General features: G+C 43.7%; 1 protein-coding gene across 3 annotated transcripts in view; it reads right to left on the bottom strand.

Annotated features, from left to right (window-relative positions):
* NTM (neurotrimin) overlaps window positions 1–20256 on the bottom strand; it is a 1029928-nt gene that overhangs the window by 9644 nt on the left and 1000028 nt on the right. For 2 of the 3 annotated variants that reach the window (XM_040992635.1, XM_040992637.1), the window contains 4 exons: window positions 11195–11329; window positions 8626–8746; window positions 3896–4047; window positions 692–727 (listed from right to left, as the gene is read on the bottom strand). In XM_040992635.1, the coding sequence (XP_040848569.1) occupies window positions 692–727; window positions 3896–4047; window positions 8626–8746; window positions 11195–11329 (444 nt within the window). The remainder of the gene's footprint in view (window positions 1–691; window positions 728–3895; window positions 4048–8625; window positions 8747–11194; window positions 11330–20256) is intronic. The other variant, XM_040992636.1, reaches the window with a different exon arrangement.

Raw genomic sequence — 20256 nt, forward strand, 5'->3', positions numbered from 1 at the left:
ACCGTGCCTTGACAATTCACTGTGCATCTCAGGATTTAGAATGTGCCAAACCACTGTCAAAGCCTTTCAAGCAGGTATTCAGTGTTGAATGCTGGGGCATTCTGTAAGATACATAAGGCAAACCAATCACACATTGAGGAAGGAACTTAATATAAATAAGGCCCACTGGCTTGCCTGAAGACCAGGAACCATTAAACATCAGGCTTTGAGTGAGAACATAGGAGTGGGCCCCTCTAGATCTTGTCTTGTTGGCTACCACAATGCAACTGCACTGTCCCACCTTCCCTCATAGAGAATCTACATGTGAGCCAGTGCTGTATCCGATGGGACATTTAAAACAGTGTTTCTGCCTGCTTGATTCTATTGCTGAGAAGCCCTGGCAGAATTACTATTCTGAGAACTGCTTCCGGTGGCTAGAGTTATCCTCCCATGGCCCCTGGTGGACACTCAACCCCCTGCTTTCATGCTATCCTGTAGACTTGGAGATTTTCATGCCATTTCATTTCCTCCTTGCTCTTAGCCCTCTGGGGTGAAGATAGCATGGGCAGAGAAAAGGATCTATCCATGGCAAATTCCCATAACAGCTCCCACAGTGACCTCAGGTAATTCCAAGTCAGGGACAAGGAGGACAGGGGACAGGGGATGGGGAGACGAGGGGGGCAGACACAACATAAAGCAACGGGATACTGACCTTGTAACAAACTTGAGCTTGTAGGCTCATTTAGTTCTAAATCAGGTGAGGGACATACAAGAGAGAAAAAATGAAAACAAACACATATATTATATACAGTAGCTATATATTGGTCATATATAGTTTGTATACTGCCCTTCACAAACACTCTGGAGGAATGAATAATGAAGACACAAACATCAAAGGTGGTAGGACCAGGTGGAGTAATGGAACACTGACATGCTGCAGGTTTCCTGGCTTGGATGGGATGGCTGGGAACGGAAAGACCTGGCTGCTGCACTTTGTCCAATGTGGCCGCATTCATGCTGTGCTGAGCTGAGCCAGGGGACTCACGTGATAACAAAGGACCCCAGCACCTTTCTGGGGAGGACATCCTCAGCCAAGCTGTGTCACTGTGCGAGAGCAAGGTCACAGGTGTTTGAGCTCTCAGAACCATGGCAGGAGTCAGACTTCTCCAAGCACTGTGATCAGTAACATGCGAGCAGAGCCCTGTGACTCCTTCAGGGCTCTGCAGCCCTAGAAATGGTCCACCCCATGAAGGCTTACAGACCCATGACAGGAACCCCCTGCATCGGGATCCTCACTTTCCAATGTCTAAGTCATGTGGAAAGTGCACAGTTTATGCATAAGCTGATGACTAAGGAACAGTGAATTAGCTGACTAGTGATGATAAATGTACTTCATGAATGTTGTAGATTCACCCACTGGACATGCTTCTTTCCAGGTGGCCCCAGCCAGCTTGAGGACTTTTAAAGAAAAACGCCTGGGGAACTTCCTAGGAAACCCCTCCTTGTGCAAAGGCCTCCTGGTGCTGTGCCTCCATAAAGAGCTTAGGAGCTATAGCAGTTTCTCGACCAGGCATGGCCAGAGATGAGGGCTTAGAAACAGGCATTGAAGGCATTGGTGGTTTTCAACTGTCCCCCACAGAACTATGCTATCCTTGTGGTCTCTCAAGTGAGGCTCACAAATTGAATTGGTTTCTGATTTGACTAAATTTGAAAGTACTGCAAACTTGATCTAACTCTTGAAAGTTGAACACCTTAAGGCAATGAGACATCCTGCATTAAAGAACAGCTCCCTCCCCATGATGCCCCTTTAGTCACCGGTCTCAATCTTTTTAAACGTATTTGGACATTTGTTACTGCTCACAGACATCTTTCCGATATTATCCCGTACTCCAACGTGCTCTCACTGTCAGCAACATCTCTAAGGATGTACAGCATGAATGCTGGTGATCAGGGGGGGGAAATGACACGGGAAGGACAAGTTTCGATGGCCACACAGAATTCTTTAGAGAAGATCACATTTCTGGAGGATGGTGCAGTGGAGTAGATGGTTAAGCTACTGCCTGCAGTGCTGGCATCCTCTATGGGCACTGGGTGAAGTCCCAGATGTTCCATATCTGATTTAGTTCCTTGCTAATGGACTGGGAAAGCAGCAAAAGCAGGCCCACATGCTGTGCTACTGTCTCAAACGGGGGAACCCTGTTGGATTTCCAGGCTGCTGGTGGCCCCAGACATTTGGAAATAAATAAGCAGATGGCTGGTATTTCTCCATCTCCGCCTCTCTGTCTCTCTCTCTCTCTGTCCATAGCTCTCTTTCAAATAAACATATATGCATCACTGCTTTTAAAATGAGCAATTTCACTACTTAAAACAAGTTGATCCTGTTTTCCCTACTCTCAACCTGAGATGGCGTAAAAGGATGAGGCTGCATTAAGATCGTTGTGCAAACCCATGTCATGCACAGGCACTGGAAGGAGGAGGAGGGCTGTTTACAGGAATGAGGACTGGACAGTGAGAGAAAGCATTAGCTTCGCACTGCAAGGGAGGGGGCTGCTCCTTCCTAACCCTCACGCTGCGTTCCTGCAGACAGACACCTGCCAAAAAGTAAAGATGGTCTGACAAATGTGAAGGGCACTTATGGCCATGCCAATGTGAGAACTGCCAGACAGATCCATCAGTCTTATCACAGTGCTACCCTTTCCCAGACTCCTAGATAAAGCTGGGAAGAAGGCAGGAAGGGTGTGATGTGGAAGTAGAGATGGCTCAATGGGACAGCCATGGGGGAGTGATTTGGAGCAGGCTATATATGCTGCCACCAAAGGTATGTGGTGAGGACAAGAGAGGTCCTTGAGGCTACAAAATTGCCTGAGAGTTCTCAGAAAAAAAAACTAAATAAAAGGAATGTATGTACTTGCCAATTATCCACCAAATAACTCCTTGTTCCTTCTCCACCTCCTTCAAGAGTGCACCTTAATACCAGGTGAGGGAGAACTGATTTGAAAAAATGCTAAGCTACCTGAGTGTGTTGGGGATGAAGGCATATGCCCCCAAAGTAACCGGAAATCAACCCAGTGAGGTTGTGCATGAGTCCAGGACTGCAAGCCACATTACAATGCACAAAATACTGCATGGTGACACAGACGGCAATGCAGTGTCACTGGTGTATAGCAGCGCCACTCAGGCTCTATGAGGCTTCCTGCTGCCAAACACGTAGGAAAGTCAGAGAAACTAGCCAATCAATTGTGCTTGGACAGTATTGATGCCTGAGTGACTATGTGATGCTCTGCTCAGGTAGTGGCTTGGATGATCAGACGTCCTAAATGAGCCAGGGAACCTGCGAACTTCTATTTCTCTGTTACTTCTGCCTTGAAGCCAATGCCACGAGGCCTCCAGGACCCACAATTCAACTCGGATGCATATGCTTTAGGTTCGTTTAAGTTCCACTGGGTGAGTACAGTTTCAGGAAAGGGAACAGTTTATGTGACCCAATTAGTAAGGTACTGACTGCAGTAGCAAATATCCCATGTCTAAATTCCTGACTGTGTTACACAGCTATAAAACTCAAGTATTTCTAGGAGAAATCACTGAGACAAACGACAAAAACATGTTTTTTGGCTTTTCACAATTCTTTTCTCCGGTGAAAGAATCGTTCCCAAGAAAGAACAAAAAAAAAGGACTTCATCCTTCTTTCTTCTCCCACTCTTTGCATCTTCATCAATATACATACTGACTCTCTTTCTCCCCCATCACTTTCGCTCTCTTTTTCTTCACTGCCTCCCTTCTTAATTATTCCCTGATCACTGCCTTACTCACCTCACTCACTCAGACCCTCACACCACGCTGCACACACAGGTAGCTCCTTTCCTTGCCAGGACACTCCCCCTTGCCTTCCCATCCCTAGCTTAAGGCCCACTCTCACCAAATAGCGTGATGCTGGCATTGGTGTGGCCCAACTTGTTGGAGGCCACGCACGTGTAGTTCCCATAGTCATGTTCGGAGACATTAAAGAAGATGAGCTTAGAGAGGAAGGGTCTATTTTCGACTTTGACCCCCTTCTTTCCTTCAATCAGCCTGAGACAAAGAAGAGACAAAAAGGAAAAAGAGGAGATGGTTATTCTTCTGTCACAGGAAGCAGGCAAACTCTGGGAAGAACATCACCACCCCATCCTGACATCTTAACCATGCTTAGTCCCAGCAAATGGCACCAGAAATTCATGTTTACAAGTAACATATACACTTGTATTTCTCCATCTCCGCGTGTACTCAGAGAAGATCCTCTCAGTATAGCTTATCTTCCTATGTCCACACACAAGGTCTCTGCAGGAAGATATAGCCACTCTTTCTTGCTTTGTGTCAATCACTTATCTATTGCTTGTTGTCAGTCATACCACATTATACACATTCACCAGTTGTTTGGCAGCTGGAGCAATGTTATACACATAGTAGGTGTTAAAGAGTGTATACCTGTTTGATGCTGAAGGGGGTCACGATGAAAATGGTGATGGTGATGATGATGAAAAAAGAAAAAAAAAAAAAAGAAGACCTGTCATGTGATAACCTAAATGGCTAAATCCTCACCCTGCATCTGTTGATATCCCACGAGGGTGCCAACTCACGTCCTGGTGGCCCCGCTTCCCATCCAGCTCCCTGATTGTGTCCTGGGAAAGCAGTTAAGAATGGCCCAAAGTCTTGGGACCCTGCGCCTGCATGGGAGACCCGGAAGAAGCTCCTGGCTTCTGGCTTTGGATTGGCTCAGCTCTGGCCATTGCAGCCACTTGGGGAGTGAACTAGTGTTGGGGAGTGAACTAGTGGACAGAAGGTGTTTCTCTTTGTCTCTCATTCTTTCCAATAAAGAATCTGCCTTTCCAATAAGAAAAAATCTTAAAAAAGAAGAAGAAAGAAGAAGTCCAGCACTATGAATGGGATGAGGCATCTGGCTGCTGTGACCAGAGGCCAGTTTTGTATTTTTGGCATGTTATATAGATAGTGATCCTGCATGGGGTGCTGTCCAATAAAGGCTCTATGTGCTATCCACAGTGGGGGCTTCTGTGAATGAGCTAGAGCTTCCATGCTTTGAACCATTTCTAGGACAGAGAAGAAACCTCAACTGAAGCAAACTTCGAATGAGATTTCAGCTCAGCTGTGGGAACTTACTCAAACTATGGTCCCTCCTCAGCTAAAGATGCCACAGGCTGGCCACCTGCACTCCTCACCTGGAGGGGTGATGCACTTCCCCTTTCCCTGAGCAGTCATGTCACCCCGATCCTTCAGACACCTGTAGCCCTCGTTCAGGCTTCTGTTTCTCAATGGAGCTATACAACCATTGTGGCTAATGTTCCTGTTGGTTGATTGCCCTCATTAAGCACAGCATTCTATTTCCTCTCCTTGGTGGAGAACACGCACAGTGGCACAGCTGAGAGGTCCTGCTCTGTGGTCAAATGGCCTCTGTCCCACATTCTGAGAAAGCTGATTATCTCTGTGACACAGATGCATCTCACTGCCAACAGGAGGTGGGATAGGGCCGGCTGTTCCTGACAGCCGGAGTGTGCTCACTGACCCCTTGCTTGTGAGATGTTGCCTGGCAGTCTTGATGGTACAGACACGACTGGCTGTGGCAATGGATGTGCTTCCCTAGCCTGGTGAGATGGGGAAAGACAACCACACTAGGTGAAGCAGCACTGGAAATAAATAAGCATGCGGATCGATCAATTCAGTGGGAAGGAAACGGAGAGAGAAGTCACCCGGAGAACTACACCCCGTCATACATATCACCACATGTATGACGGGGAGCATGGAGCAGTGAAGCTGCATGACAACTGTTTGTGGCCTTGCTGCTTACTCTCCGAATGGCTTCTCCATTAGGAGCCACTCCTCGCAGCACCACAACTGCTATAGGAAAGGAAGAGCTCTTCATCCCCATCGTTTACCACCTCTGATCAATGTGTTTCCATCTATGTTAAGGTCTCACTCTCTTTAATTCATGCAGTTTTCCTGATATATACATATTCCATGAACTTTCTTGAAAAAAAGTTGGGAGAATTAAAAAAAAAATCTTTTGCAAGAGAATACAATATCTTTTAATTTCAACTCCAGAAACTTTTTGAAGTATCCTCATATTGTGCCTCTCCCATACAATACTAGCATAATAGGATACAGCTGATTAATTTTCACTATGACTCAGACAATGGAAGGTTCAGGAACTGACCCTGCAGCTCAATCGTTTTCCTGTTTCGGTTTGTTTTCTGTTTTTCTAATCCTGGACTTTGATAGCTCAGTTTTCTTCTTAACACAATAAGGAGGGGCCATCTGTGTGGGGAGGTGGAAGGAGGCAGCATATCAGGATTTCTAAGGAAGGAAACAATGTTATGAAAAATAACATTCTCCCTTCTGTTTGATTCTGAAATCTGACATGAAGAAAGAAAGTCAATTTCTGGAATATTTATGCTTTATTTTCCTTAAAGGTTTTATTTATTTATTTATTTATTTATTTATTTGAAAGGCAGAGTGACAACACAGAGAGGAACAGACATAGAAATCTTCCATCTGAGGGTTCACTCCCCAAATAATGGACCAACACTCAGGCTGAATCAGGTGGAAGCCAGCAGCCAGAAGCTCCATCTGGGTTTCCTATACAGGCTGCAAGGGCCCAAGGATTTGGGGTACCACCTGCTACTCTCTCAGTTCAGGAAGTTGGATCAGAAGTAAAGTAGCTGGGCCTGTGGAAAATTGGTACTGCAAACTGAGGCTTGTAACCGCTATGCCCAAAACAGGTCCCATTTCACTCGCTTTGATATTATTTATCTGGTCAGTTTGCCTTTCACTCTTGTGTCTTCAGTGATTCCTTCTCTAAAATGGGTTAGATGTACACCACTCACCTCATTAGAGGCTACTAGAAGATGACCTTTAACATTATGAAACAGGAACAACACCAACACAATTCAGCTTTTTCTTCAGAAGGGCTATGAGGAGCCGCAGAGTCCGGGACTCAATGGCTTGGTGTGGTTGTACATTCAGAGACTAGAAGAGATTCTGGCAACTGAGGAAGGACAGCATCCCATGCAGCTGTACTCGACACATTCCAGGCCTGGCATGGTCCACTTCCTCTTCTCAGAAAAATCCCTGCTTTGGTTTTCCTTTTCTTCAGCTCTGTGTCCCCATTGCTTTCTCTCCTGCTGGGCCCCTTGCACCTCACGATTTTTTTTTTCATCCCCTGCACCACACTGGTCTTTTTATGAAAATGTTATGAGCACAGACAGCTTCTGCACACTGATTTGTTGCTCCTCCACCTTAGGGTAGCTCTTGGATCGCAGTAATTGCCATGTGGCTGGCTGTGCAGAGCTGCTGACCCCTGCACTGACAGGGCATGAGAGAATGTTTGGAAAGGGTGATTCACAACAAACACCCGGATGAGGCCTGCAACAATAGGAAGGAAGGAAAGAGCCTTCTCTCTTCATTCATGCTGTGGAAGGAAAACTTGGGCACAAAGGAAAGACTAAATCGGGTCATGGATTCCCAAAGCACCACCACTGAGTTGCTTGGAACGGAAGTAGCTATCAGCTAGTTGTTCTAGTAAGCCCCTCCCACCGCCCCAGTAGCACACCTAACATCTTAATACAGGCCTCTGCATGTATTAAAAATAGCTCAGGAGTCTACGGCCATATCCCCCAGAATGCATCCTATCTCGTTTGATCTCAGAAGCTAAGCAGGATTGGGCCTGGTTAGTACTTGGATGAGAAAAATAGCTCATGGCATTAGATATTATTTTATCCTCTTATAAAAACTTGTGAGCTGAGAGGCAGGCAGAGTGGCACATCTGGCTTGACAATGGCATCCCATATAGGTGCTGGTTAATATCCTGTCTGCTCCATTTCCAATCCAGTTCTCTGCTTATTGCCTGGAAAAGCAGTGGAGGATGGCTCCAGGCATTGGCATGCTGCATTCACTTGGCAGATCTGGAAGAAGCTTTTGCCTCATAACTTCAGATTAGCTCAGCTCTGACCACTGTGGCCCTTTGGAGAGTGAACCAGCAGATGCAAGGCCTTGTCTCTCTCTCTCTCTCTCTCTCTCTCTCTCTCTCTCTCTCTCTGTAAAATCTGCCCTTTGGTCCCAGACTAATGGCTTGATCGGTTAATGTTCTACCTTGCAACCGGCATCCCATATGGATGTGGATTCATTGTCCTAACTGTTCCACTTCTCATCAGCTCCTTGCCTGTTGTCTGAGAGCAGTGTGGAAGCTGATCCAAAGCCTTGGGATCCTGTATCTGCGTGGGGGATCTGAGAGTAGCTCCTAGCTCCTGGCTCTTTGCTCAGCTCTGGCCTTTGCATCCATTTAGGAATAAACCGGTGATATAAGATCTTTGTTTTTCCTCTCTCTGTATTTTCAATAATACAAAACCAAACAAACAAAATCTTATTAGAAAATGTGAACCCTTACAATTGGCTGGTGGAAGAGCACAGTGACATTGCAAACTGCTGAAATCCATCACTATTAAGGAAAAAATTATTTGCAAGTTGTTTTACCCTGTATGTAAAAAAGATTCAGAAAAACATTCTGCAGGATTCACCAGTGATCCCTCGGAATTGGGAACGTGGAAAAGCTCCCGTCTTCTGGGTTGGTTGGGGCAGGGAGAGGAGGGAGGAGGATTTTACCTTTTGTCGTCCTTGTACCACTGGAATTCGGCAGAGGGGACAGCGGAAGCTTCACACTGCAGTGTCCCTTTTTGTCCCACAGGGACGCCTGTGCCCTTAGCTTCTGATATGTATGGTGGGTCTGTGGAAAGAAGAGGTCCTATAGCATTTACAATACATCTTAAAACAAGGAAAGATGCTTTTTTCATGAATTTTGTGTTTCACCCCCTGTTCTGCCTCTGCTTCGTTACCCTTTCAAACTGCTGTGTACAACACACCCGGAAATGGCAGCATTTCTAATGCTAGTCTAAGAAAAAGCTTCTGTTCTCCATTGTACTGAGATGGAATGACCAGACAGTTGGACCTACTTCCTGTGAAGACATTTTAGCTTTCACAGGATGATGGCAATCCCATCTTACACCCCACACATTGACCTTCAATCAACTTCATAAAATATCTTCACTCTAGGTTCTTGTCAAATTATGGAACCTCAAATATTCAATTCTCCTGAAAAGCTCAGTTGCAAGAAGTGATATTCATGGAGAATTGCCTTGAGGCAATTCAGATCAGCATTCTTTTCTGTATTCACCAAGAATCCCTGCATCAGGTCTACCAAGCAGGGCCTGCACACCTGCTCTGCAATTCTTTGAAAACTTCACAAAACTAAAATGGGTTTCCCCAACAGTCTGCATTGAAGAGCATTGTGGAAAAAGAATCACAATAATCTTCCTCTTTTTTTACTGCAGCAATGCTACACATGGAATTGTTGATGTTAAGTCTCAAGGTGCACTTTTGGTGGAGACCCAGAAGAGAATTTTCACCAGGGTTTTAGTGCCAGGAAAAGCAGTAATATAACTTGCTTTAGTATTAGGGATAGCGTAAATCTTCTAACAGGTACAGTTTCCTCTCTTTACTTTAGCAATGGTAACTTTGTGGTAGATATTTCAAAGGCTGAATTTTCCTTGGTGTTGATGCATTTTCCCCAATTTATTTTCCTTTGCCTCTATTTCTTTGCTTTTTAAAATTGTAAATTACAAACTTCATATGTCCCTTTCGAAAAAGTAATGGGGAGAAAAATATAGCCTTGCTATATCTAGTTCCCTCTAAAAAGTGCTTCATATTGATATATGTTCAAACTGTAACTTAAACTAAAATCTTAAAAAAAAAAAAAAGAATGTGTATTCAAGGCTGGCATTGTGACACAGTAAATGAAGCTGTCATCTGCAATGTCGATGTCCCACACGGGCATCAGTTTGTGCTCCACTTTTGATAAAGCTCCTGACAAATGCACCTGAACCCACATGGGAGACTAGGGTGAAGCTCTGGCTTTGGCTATGCCCATCCCTGGCCATTGTGGCCACTTGGGGGAATAAATGTGTAGACAAATCATCTCCTCTCTCTCTCCCCCTGTCTTTCTCAGTCTATTTGTAACCGTAACTTTGAAATCAATCTATATTTAAAGAGGGAAAAGAATGTACATTCAGCTGCGTGCAACATTCATTCCTTAGCTCCATCCTACCCAGGGACTGAAACCAGCAGGTTTCCTGTCTGCTGTGTTGGTGATCAAGTCCCTTTGTGGTCTAGGATTTTCCAGAGTGCATAACATAGAAAACCTTCAGCGTGTTCCAGAGAACTGAATCAGCAGAGAAAATGCAGAACTGAGGGAGAGAAGGTTAATGAGAGGGCAAAAGCTCATGCAAGGATCAAAGTTAAAGAGGACTTGCACGGTTGATAAAGCATCCATCGCTAACCATTTTTTGCTTCTGTTTCTCTGTCAGGAAGACCCACTGTTGAGACATAGTCACAATTGTTTGCGTGTATATCTACTGTCAATTAACTGACGTAGGGAGACTATGTACATCACCATTTGCAGAAGTTCAACAATGATATATCCAATAAACATACTGTAAGTGCAAGTTCAGTATCTATTTCACACAGTGTAGCACATGCGTTTTTTTTTCTGCTATATAGAAATGGGGGGGACTTGCATGGAAACTACATTGTTTGAGCAAATGATGGGAGACAGTCTAGATTTGAAGAGGATGCGTTTGCATAAATTATCCACTGAAGGATCTCTGGTGACCTTCAAGCTATGTATTTAAAATGTCCTGTTATATTAAATAGTCCCAGATACTCACTTATTTTTGTGTTTTATTTATTCATTTATTTATTTAATCTGAAAGGGAAAAAGACAGAGACCTTCCATGTGCTGGCTCACTCTCCAAGTGGCTGCTACAGTCAGAGTCACCCATGTGAGTGTCAGAAATCCAGTTACACAAGACCCTCATTCTTTGTTTTCCTAGGTGGATTGTCAGAAAGCTGGATCAGAATCAGAGCCACTGGGACTCAACCCGGCACTCCAATAGGAGATACTGGCATCGCAGCACTGACCCCGATACCTTTTCTAGGTGTGATACCCTGTTGCTTTGAGGTGTCAAGTTGTAGGGTTTGGAAAATGATTGTTGCACTAGGTCCCATCCTGAGTCAGCAGTTGACTCTGTTAGCACTTCTTAGCTGTGGCCATGACACAGGCCAGGCACTGCATGTGTGAAGGGCAGTGGGCGGGGATTAGGGTGTTGAAATGACTTACAGTTCACGGTCACCTTCACTCTCCGTACCACTGGTGCGGCCACATCGTTGGACGCACTGCACTCGTAGTCCCCCGACTGCTCCCGGGTGATGCCCTGAATTTCCAAGTATTCATCTTCACTCACAAAGCCCACAGCTGTAAAAGAAATAGGGTGCAGTGAAAACAGAACGAAAAGGACCACGAGTATAAACTTGAACTCCTTACACAGTGGTTAGAAATGTGGCACCAGAACATTCAAACTCTCAGGCATGACCTTGGGTCTCCTTCCCCATCACTTCTAGCGCTCCTGTCACCAACTTTTGCTGGGCTCCCCAGTGGACAGCTGAAATGTTTGTATTTCTAACTGCACGAAGCATAGAGCCTAGAGAATATTGGTCTTCTCTAAGTGATTAATAATTTTGACATTTACACAGCCTGATCTTACAAAGCAGTCCAGCTCTGGGATCTCAGTACCTTAACTCTTTCCGGTCTGTAAGTATCATCAACTGAGGGCATCTTGACTTCAGGGCAGATGACAGTATCCCTGGACATGAACTGGCTAAGAATATTACACGCACTCACACACACATGCCACAGAGGCAATGCCAATATTAGGGTAAAAACAAACAAAAAGTCAAATTTCTGTTTCTAGACTCAGACCATCAATTGGGTCTGCAGAAATCAAAATTTTAAACTGTGATCTGCCAGATGGCAAAGACAAGCTAGTGAAGGGACCCTGGGTTTGAAACCCAAAAAGAAGCATGGCAGGAAGTGAAAAAGAATACAGGGCTACAATTTTTCCTCTACCACCTAATCACCTAATCATTCAAGCCTATATTCAACAGTGAAAAACATGGAAATATGAGCTATCCTCTACCTGTCAGACACCTAACCTAATGGCTGGCTATGAGCTTTGTGTTGAGTAAAGACCAAGACACCATAGACTAGACAATAGTGCTCAAAATGCACTTCACAGGGAAAGACAAAAGCAGCTGTTCACATCTGAGATCATCTAGCCACATGGTGACGGCTAGAACTAGGGTTAGTCATGACGGGATTATATAGCCTAACTATATCTCAAACCAGAGTCTATTTTTTTTAATTATTTGAACGACAGTGAGAGAGACAGAGAAAGAGAGAGAGAGAGAGAGAGAGAGAGAGAGAGAGAGAGAGAATGGGACCAGGCAGTGCTCCACTGGTTTACCAGAACTTTAATAAGAAGCTGGCTCAGAAGTGTAGCAGGTAGGGTATGAACCAGCACACAAGTGGGACGCTGGTGCTCCTCGAAGTTTGACTTGCGACATTATGACATCAGCAACAAACCAGCATGACAATTTTATCAATCCATACATAGCTGTCTTCACACACACACACACACACACACACACACACACACACACACGACAGAAATAAAGAGAGGGACAGGTACAGGCAGGAGAGAGAGGTGAGGGACGTATGGAGAAACAGATGGATGTAGCTCGCATTCTGGGCTCACACCCCAAATGGCCATAACAGCTGGGGCTAACCCAAACCAAATTCAGGAGTTATAACTCCATCTGGTTCTCTCTGGGTCTCCCACAGGTATGGCAGGCAACAACTTGGTTCTGCTGCTTTCCCAGGAACCTTCTCAGGGAGCTGGGTCAGATGTAGAGCTGCTGAGTGTCAATCCTGGGCTCAAAGGGGTGCTGGTTTTACAAAGCACAGTTTAGTCCAATGTACCATAATACGGCGTGAACTAGGACAATTTCATTTTATGTTAAATTTAAAACATTTTTTCTTTTCTAGGACAGTTGTAAAAGTAGGTGAGGGCACTAATTGTAATTGTTACGGGGCAGCAAGCAGAAGTTGAAATCCTCCTTAGCAACCGAAAAGCATTTCCCAGGCATCGCAAATGCACAGTCCTGACAGCTCACAGGGTTATTCAGAACAACAAATGAGTCTGTATATTGTATATCTGGAAGTGTTTTGAGAGCTCTTGTGTACCGTATATGTGTTGGCTTGTGCTTTCCGTTATAACCTAATGGAAGCAGAGCTTTAGAGGATGTGAAGTAGCAACATAAATGAAAGGCCCCGGAAATGAAGCAAAGGGCCACCATCCAGAGCATGGCTGTTTCTCCTAACCCATAACGAGAAAATGGTAACTGTCAGAAACCAGTATAAAGCCCAGAAAGTCATACATGGCATGCAAGTGCCTACTGGCTGCATTTGCTCCACGGCAGTATGGAGGTGACTGCTTTTGGCATGACAACGGGAGCAACAGTCACAGAGTCCCAAGAACAAAAGCACACAGCTCTTCCCAGCGGCCTTCCTTGGTTACAATAGCTATGCACCTGCATGCCCAAGTGCCACACTTCTTCATGCCTCATGGGGCCTACACAACATACACAGAAACACTTCCCTGCAGCCTCTGTCTGCTAACAAAGAGAAAAGAAAGGGGCTGGCCTATTGTGAAAATCAAGAATGAGACACCGAATTCCAAAGTAGTTACATGTTGATAAGCCAAAACCCAGGCCAACAGGTTCAAGACAGCAAGACAACCAGAACTGGCCCATACAGACTTACAGGCACCACATGGCAGAACCTTGCAATTGTCTTACCTGCCTTGATTACTCTTCTTATCCATCTACATAGCTTTAGAGGAATGGATACTAACCTGATTTGAGAAAGAGTAGAGAAAATAAAGAGTGTGTGATGCCTCTCCCATTGTCATTGTTTGTTTTCTACTGACCACAGGCCCAAATTTGTCAGATCACTGCCTGCTAGGATGTTATAATTACTGTGTGAAGCAACTCAGAGACCAGTGTCACACTTAATATTCCCATTAATTTTAAATGGTAGTCCTTGGTACACATGTGTGGCAATTGGTGTCATATTTTAATTAGGCTTGCCCTACACCATCTGAAATTAATAATAGCTCGAATTACCAGTGTAATTTATAAATTAACAGTGCAAGCATTAGGAAATAAATTAGTCCTAGGCAGCTGTTTCTGGAGTGAGCAATGGGGTGGCAACAGTGATGGGTGGAGCCTCAGATTTCCTAGAGGCTGAACATGATACTTTCAAAGCAAAGAAACAAAAAGACAGGGTTCTTGAGCTCTCTGGCTTTGTTCTGTAATTAAAGTCCATGCACCTGTTCTAATTCTTCCATGTGAATGGGCACTTGTGGGGCAAGCATGATCAATGGACATTTAAGTAGAAAAGAATGTTGGGAATATTAGTGTCATTGAAGTGAGGGAGACAGGAATCAAGAACTCATCACAGTTTCCGCCAGGACACAAACATATGAATGCGTATTTAACTTCCTGTATCCATGGCAGGTGATCTTCTGTGAAGAAGGAAATTGGATAGCTTGCAACTGGGAGAGGCCTATGGTGCACAGAGGGAGGGAACTTCGGAGGTACCTTCAGAATTGCATGGAAATTGGTATTTAAAAGATAAGCTTAGTTTAGGGCAGAAAAAATTTGAAACTCATGCATGTGAGGGATCTTTTTAAAGGTCATAGAAATGCCTGTGGTGAAAAAAAAACAAACTTTGCACAGATTTAAAAATTTTTATGCCAAAATAGGCTTATGATTGAATCCCATTTCCATGAACTTTTCAAATGCCCTCTTATAGTCATGTCATCCTGAGAAAAGCAACGAGGCTTAATTTTATCAACATATGCTACTCAGACCAAGTGTAGAATTACAAAGAAATTACAATGACTTCATTGCCCACCTGCTATAATTTATACAGTTTCTGATTAAATTGGGCTAAGCCTGTTAAGACTAATTTGTATATAGTAAAATGCTTTTTAAATCTTCGCTTTCATTAGTATTGTTTTCCTCTTTCTCGTGACTCATGTTTCACCATAAAAAATTATATGAGGCAAAAACCAGCCAAACAAGATATATACACAACTAATGAATCATGAGACGTGAGATTTCTATAGGTGTGGTTTAAACCAACCAAAATAAATGAGTAGGCTAAAATTTGAGTGTTTGGAGCTCAAGGATCATAAGGACCTCCTCTAACAACACTTATGTGCTGTGAACTGATCAGTGCTGTCGTACTAGTAAGAACCACTGAGTGTAATCTTTTAAGTGCTGAAGGATCCTCGGTTAAAAGACATCAGTGAGAAGAAGCAAACCACTTGATAAGACACAATGAAAGGAAACTCTTCATGGCCAACAGCTACTCATTTACAAGTCTGCTCTTGCTCCTTCTGAAAAAAAAAAAAAAATCCCTGATGTATAACACAGTTCTCTTCCTCCATTATCCTCTCCGTCATGTCACATCTCTTCAGACACGCAAGCCAGCACTTCAATTTTTGTGTCACCACATGCATACTCTGCTGCCTTGTTCTCAAATCCCTCCGTAGAGTAGCTCCTATTGACTTGTCCAAGTTCATCTGGCGTCAGTGGTATGGACAAGCAATGGATCATTGTAGTAACAGAGCAGGAGTTTGGGAACAGGCACAGCAAATTGTCTGCATTCTGTGTTCCCGACATGTCCCCAACGCCCCCTAACTTTTTTCAGAATAATAATTAACTACTTTGAGTGTTGCTGTGACTGCAGCAGGTGCTAAGTTCTCTGTGGGTCTGGCCATTGCACTAGCATTACCTCAAGTCTAAAACCACACCATGCTGGTTTGGTTTTGGACACCTACCATGGATCCTCCTTCACCGATGGGTTTTTATCACTTTATGTTCTTCTTACTGTTCTAAGGATATACCCTTTAGATTTCAAGTCCTAAGTCTGCCATGAAAAGTTCTTGTTGTGGGTTGAATTATATAGATAGATTTAGATAGATTTGGGTTCTATGTGCCACTGGTGCTTTGAAATGCAACTACATTTGGAAACAATTGATGTTCTGACAAAGAGGAACACAGATCCTCAGTAGTGTGAAGATACACCAGGAGAAGATGGCCGCTGCACTGCAGAGATGCATCTACCTACTAGGGACTGCCTGCTGACACCACGAGGGGGAAGAGGTGAGGCGGGAATCTGCCCTGCCCTTGCCAGTGATAGCACAGAACAAAGTAAAACTGGGACATCCAACTCTCCCTGGCTGACCCATAGCATATAGATTTTCTAAAGCAATCTTTTCTTTTTTCTTTTCACTTTTTGGTAACCATAATACATGCACACGTTTCTTTTTATCCCACAGGCCTCAGTGCTCTGTTGCATGCCAAGTTTTTCTGCACTTAAAAAATAAAGTTCATTCCATTATTTAGTTGAAGGGAGACAGAAAAAGAGATCTCTTTGTTGGTTTATACTCTAAACATCAGCAATGGAAGGGGCCTGCGCCAGGCTTAGTCCAGAGGTGAAAATTCAGTCTACTGGGGTAGCAGGAACTCAAATGTTTGAGTTATTAATACGGCTTTTCAGGATTTGCATTATCAGAAAGCAGATTCCAGAGCACAGCAGAGTGTGTGTGTGTGTGTTAAGGGAAGCACCCCACCGTGGGATTCAAGAGTCTCACATAGAGCAGCAACTGCATTAGGTCAATTATCCACCTATCATCTTGTTTTTAAAATCATAAAAGAATGAACCTAGGGTAATTAAAGGGACATTGGTTGTAGAATCCCATGATTGCTGTTCTAGGACACACAATTCAGTTCCTTAGGTCAGTAGTTTGGAAGAGGCTCTTAGTTCCCACCCACATTTCCTACATTAATATCTTTCAGGATTAAGAGTTTTTTTGTAACCTTACCAGGAAATTCTCCTCCTGTGGGAAGTAAGTCTGGGGATTAATGCTTTAGTTCTATGCTCATATAATTTGAGTAGGAAATTCACAGGGAGAGGAGCCCTGGGCATTGGCTATTCTGCCCATTGCAGGGACCTCTCCTCACACTCACTTGTGCGAGGCACACCGCTCACAGTCTCCCTGTGGGACGGAGGGCCTCTGACCTCAGAGCAGGTCCTGGACATCTCTGGCTTCCTTCATACTTCTCGGTGTCAGTTTACCTAATTTCAAAGGTAGCTGCTCCTTATTGATTATCTGATTAACTGACAGACCCAGAACAACAAATTGAACTCAATGAAAAATAAAGATCCCATGTTGCTCATGTGGCTTCATTTCTAAAACAATGCTACTTCTAGTGCTGGTATTAACATATTTGTATCTCCTGACGTTGAAAAAATATGATCACTATTAGTACTCCAACAGAGAAAATTTCTTTAAATATGTGATTTTAAAAGGTTTATTGAGTGTTTAGTATAATTTATATTTAGCTTTGGGCCAACTTTTTCCCCAGAGGAATGCATCCTTAATTTTAAAAATGTAGATCAATGAGGAAGTATGATTTATCTAACAGAAATTTGTTTTCCAGCCAACTTCTCGGGAACACAGTTACTTCATTAAGTGGAATATGACAAGCAAAGCAGTGAAATGCAGCTAGCTGGGTCTGTGATCACACCTGCCCCGAAGTCCCCACAAGACGTCCTGATGGTCCAAAGTGTCGAGCTTAGCAGTTTATAACTAATCGAAGGACAAAGACTGTCTTGTGGAAATAACACCCCCTTGGCAAAGAAAATGGTGATTCAGAGTTCATTGACAGAGCACTAAATATCCTTATAACTGAAGCTAATAATAGCCACGATTATCATTTTTACCGCACCCAAGTATAAGCTTGTCAGGAGAGCAGCTGTGGCTGTTGGAGGGGAGAGAACACAGCTGTCTCCTTGGTTAATATTTTTATGGCATAAATAACAGCTGAAATAAAAATCGTTAGGCCTCAGAAATTGAAAACACACCAAACACAGAGTCCCAGAACGTTGAATGGAAGCATCTCTAGCAGTTAACCCCAAAGCTGTTACCAGTAGTACCAGTTTAGTACTGGACCAGCAGAGGAGCCACTGCCATTCATACCTCTCAGCCCCCATCTGGCTGGGCTGGACAGCTGCTTATAGGACAGAGTTGCTGGTGCTGCTATGAGAGCTGGTGCAGGTGAATGGCTTTTTGTATTTTGAATGAAGGAAGCAACAGCTTTCTTCATATTCTGGGAGATAAGGTGGAGAAGAACCTGGAAAAGGTCTTATTATTGTTTTTGAACTTTTGTTCCAGCAACAAGGGGCTGGTCATGATGTTAGAATGAAGAGCTGAATGGGGACCAGAACCTAAAATAGATGTTTTCAAGATCTTTGTGGTGCTGTTGCTGCCAGATCCTGTGTCAGTGTCTGCCAGTGAACCAGTGGAGAGCTTGCTCACACCAGACCATACGTGATCTGGGATCTGCATTGACCAGAGGTGCCCACACAGAGCCCAGTGACATGCCTAGGCTGCACAGTCTACATGGTAACATCAGCTATGTCTGGGTACAGTGTTCGTGTAATGTGACTGTAGTTTGTGTGGCCTGTGTAGGGTGGCTTCCAAAGTGTTAAAAGCAGAATATACAGAAGGGCTGATGGGCCCTGGCCCCTGTCCGTATGGCACTGTGGGGCAGACACCATTTCCAGTTCTTAAATGGTGTGCCTTGCGCTGTGCTAGCCAATACATAATCCTCTGAGCCTGTTTTAGAAGTGAAGATTGTAATACTTCCTAACAAGGCCATTGGGAGAACTAAAAGGGTCAACAGGTGAAGTATAGAGAGCTGTTAATGAACTACAAATGGTGATGATCATGACTATTACTTTTACCAAAGTCCCACTAAGCTTGAGCGCATTTTAATACACAGGATCCATGACTCAAAAACGTATGTGTAATCAGATTTCTGCTGTGCTTGTTGGAACAGAATAATAATAATGCCCTCAAAGGATTCGTTGCAGACCCAATAACAAGAAAGCTCTACTCCCTTCACTTGAAATAGGATTTGACGTACATGAAACATAATTTCTCAGGATCATTTCTTTCATAAAAGTCAAAATAGGTCCTTAGCCCAGGTGATATCTGTGAAGGTGTCAGAAGGAAAGGATATAAATACATTTCATATATACATATATAAGAGTGCATATAAATACACAGTACGTGTAGTTTTCCTTGATATTTCTTTGGTTACAAAGAGCATGGCTGGCAGAATGAAGAACATGAGAATCTCTCCAGGAATAGGGAAATTGAAAAGATGTTTCTTATAGAATAAGTCCTGGAAGGCTCAGTAATTCAGAGGGGCAGGCCTCAAACAGTTGACAAGAAAATTGCTTTTGGCAGCAAACATAGAGACCCTCTTGGGAAGTGAGACAGGCTGAATTGTTCTAGTCAGCTGGCTTCCTTTATGAGAGGACTGCTCCTTATGCAAGTTGGTGTTGGGCGTAAGAGAGCCAGGATGCAGCACCCACACCACTCCCATGCCATTGCCTGCATGCGCCTCTTTGATTTCCATCTACTTCACAAGGGATTCTCCTTAACCCTGTGAGACGAATGGGATTGTTTCTCAGAATACCCTGTCTGCAGCACACATAAGAATTAATTGCTATTGAACCTCTACATTGTGTCATGGTTTTCTTTTGTACCACATCTTAAATACAAAGGCAACATTGTGGAATAAACCCAGTATTCACTTTCCCTTTTATCTAAGATATGAATGTAAACTGATAACTCTATAATGAGTCTGTTAGCCTCATTAATCACAAAGGAATAAATACATATTTAAAGAAAAATATTCTACAAATGAATATCAACTCCAAATTGTGCGCATGCACGTGTCTGTGTGTGGTGTGTGTTGTACGTGTTGTATCTGTGTGTTGTGTGTGTTAAGAAACAACAATGTAGATACTGATGCATATCAGGAGCTGGAGTGATATTGCCACTTGCTCAAACACATACATTAAAAATGCAGTATTTCATGGTTATATACAGAGAAAAGGAAGTTTCTTCATATTTCGGTTAGGAAATTTTCTGCAAGTAATGACTTTCTATTACCAAGAAGGTAAAAATTTAAAAATGTAGTTTTATGCAAGTGAATCCTTTGTAAGCCAAAGAACTAAACCATGTGCGCTTCCGATGCCGCGCCCATCCCTAATGATGTCACAGTCCTCTGCTTGCAGATGCAGCTTCAGCCACCAGCACGGCTCTGGGAGCTGGGCACTCTTCCGCTCTGTGCCTTCTGGGCAGCCTGTCAGCTCAGTTTTGCAGGCAGACCTTCTATTAAGGGTGATGATATCAA

The sequence above is a fragment of the Ochotona curzoniae genome, unplaced genomic scaffold (assembly GCF_017591425.1).
Source record: "Ochotona curzoniae isolate NIBS_2020 unplaced genomic scaffold, NIBS_Ocur_1.0 contig_832, whole genome shotgun sequence".
NCBI classification, from domain to species: Eukaryota; Metazoa; Chordata; class Mammalia; order Lagomorpha; family Ochotonidae; genus Ochotona; species Ochotona curzoniae.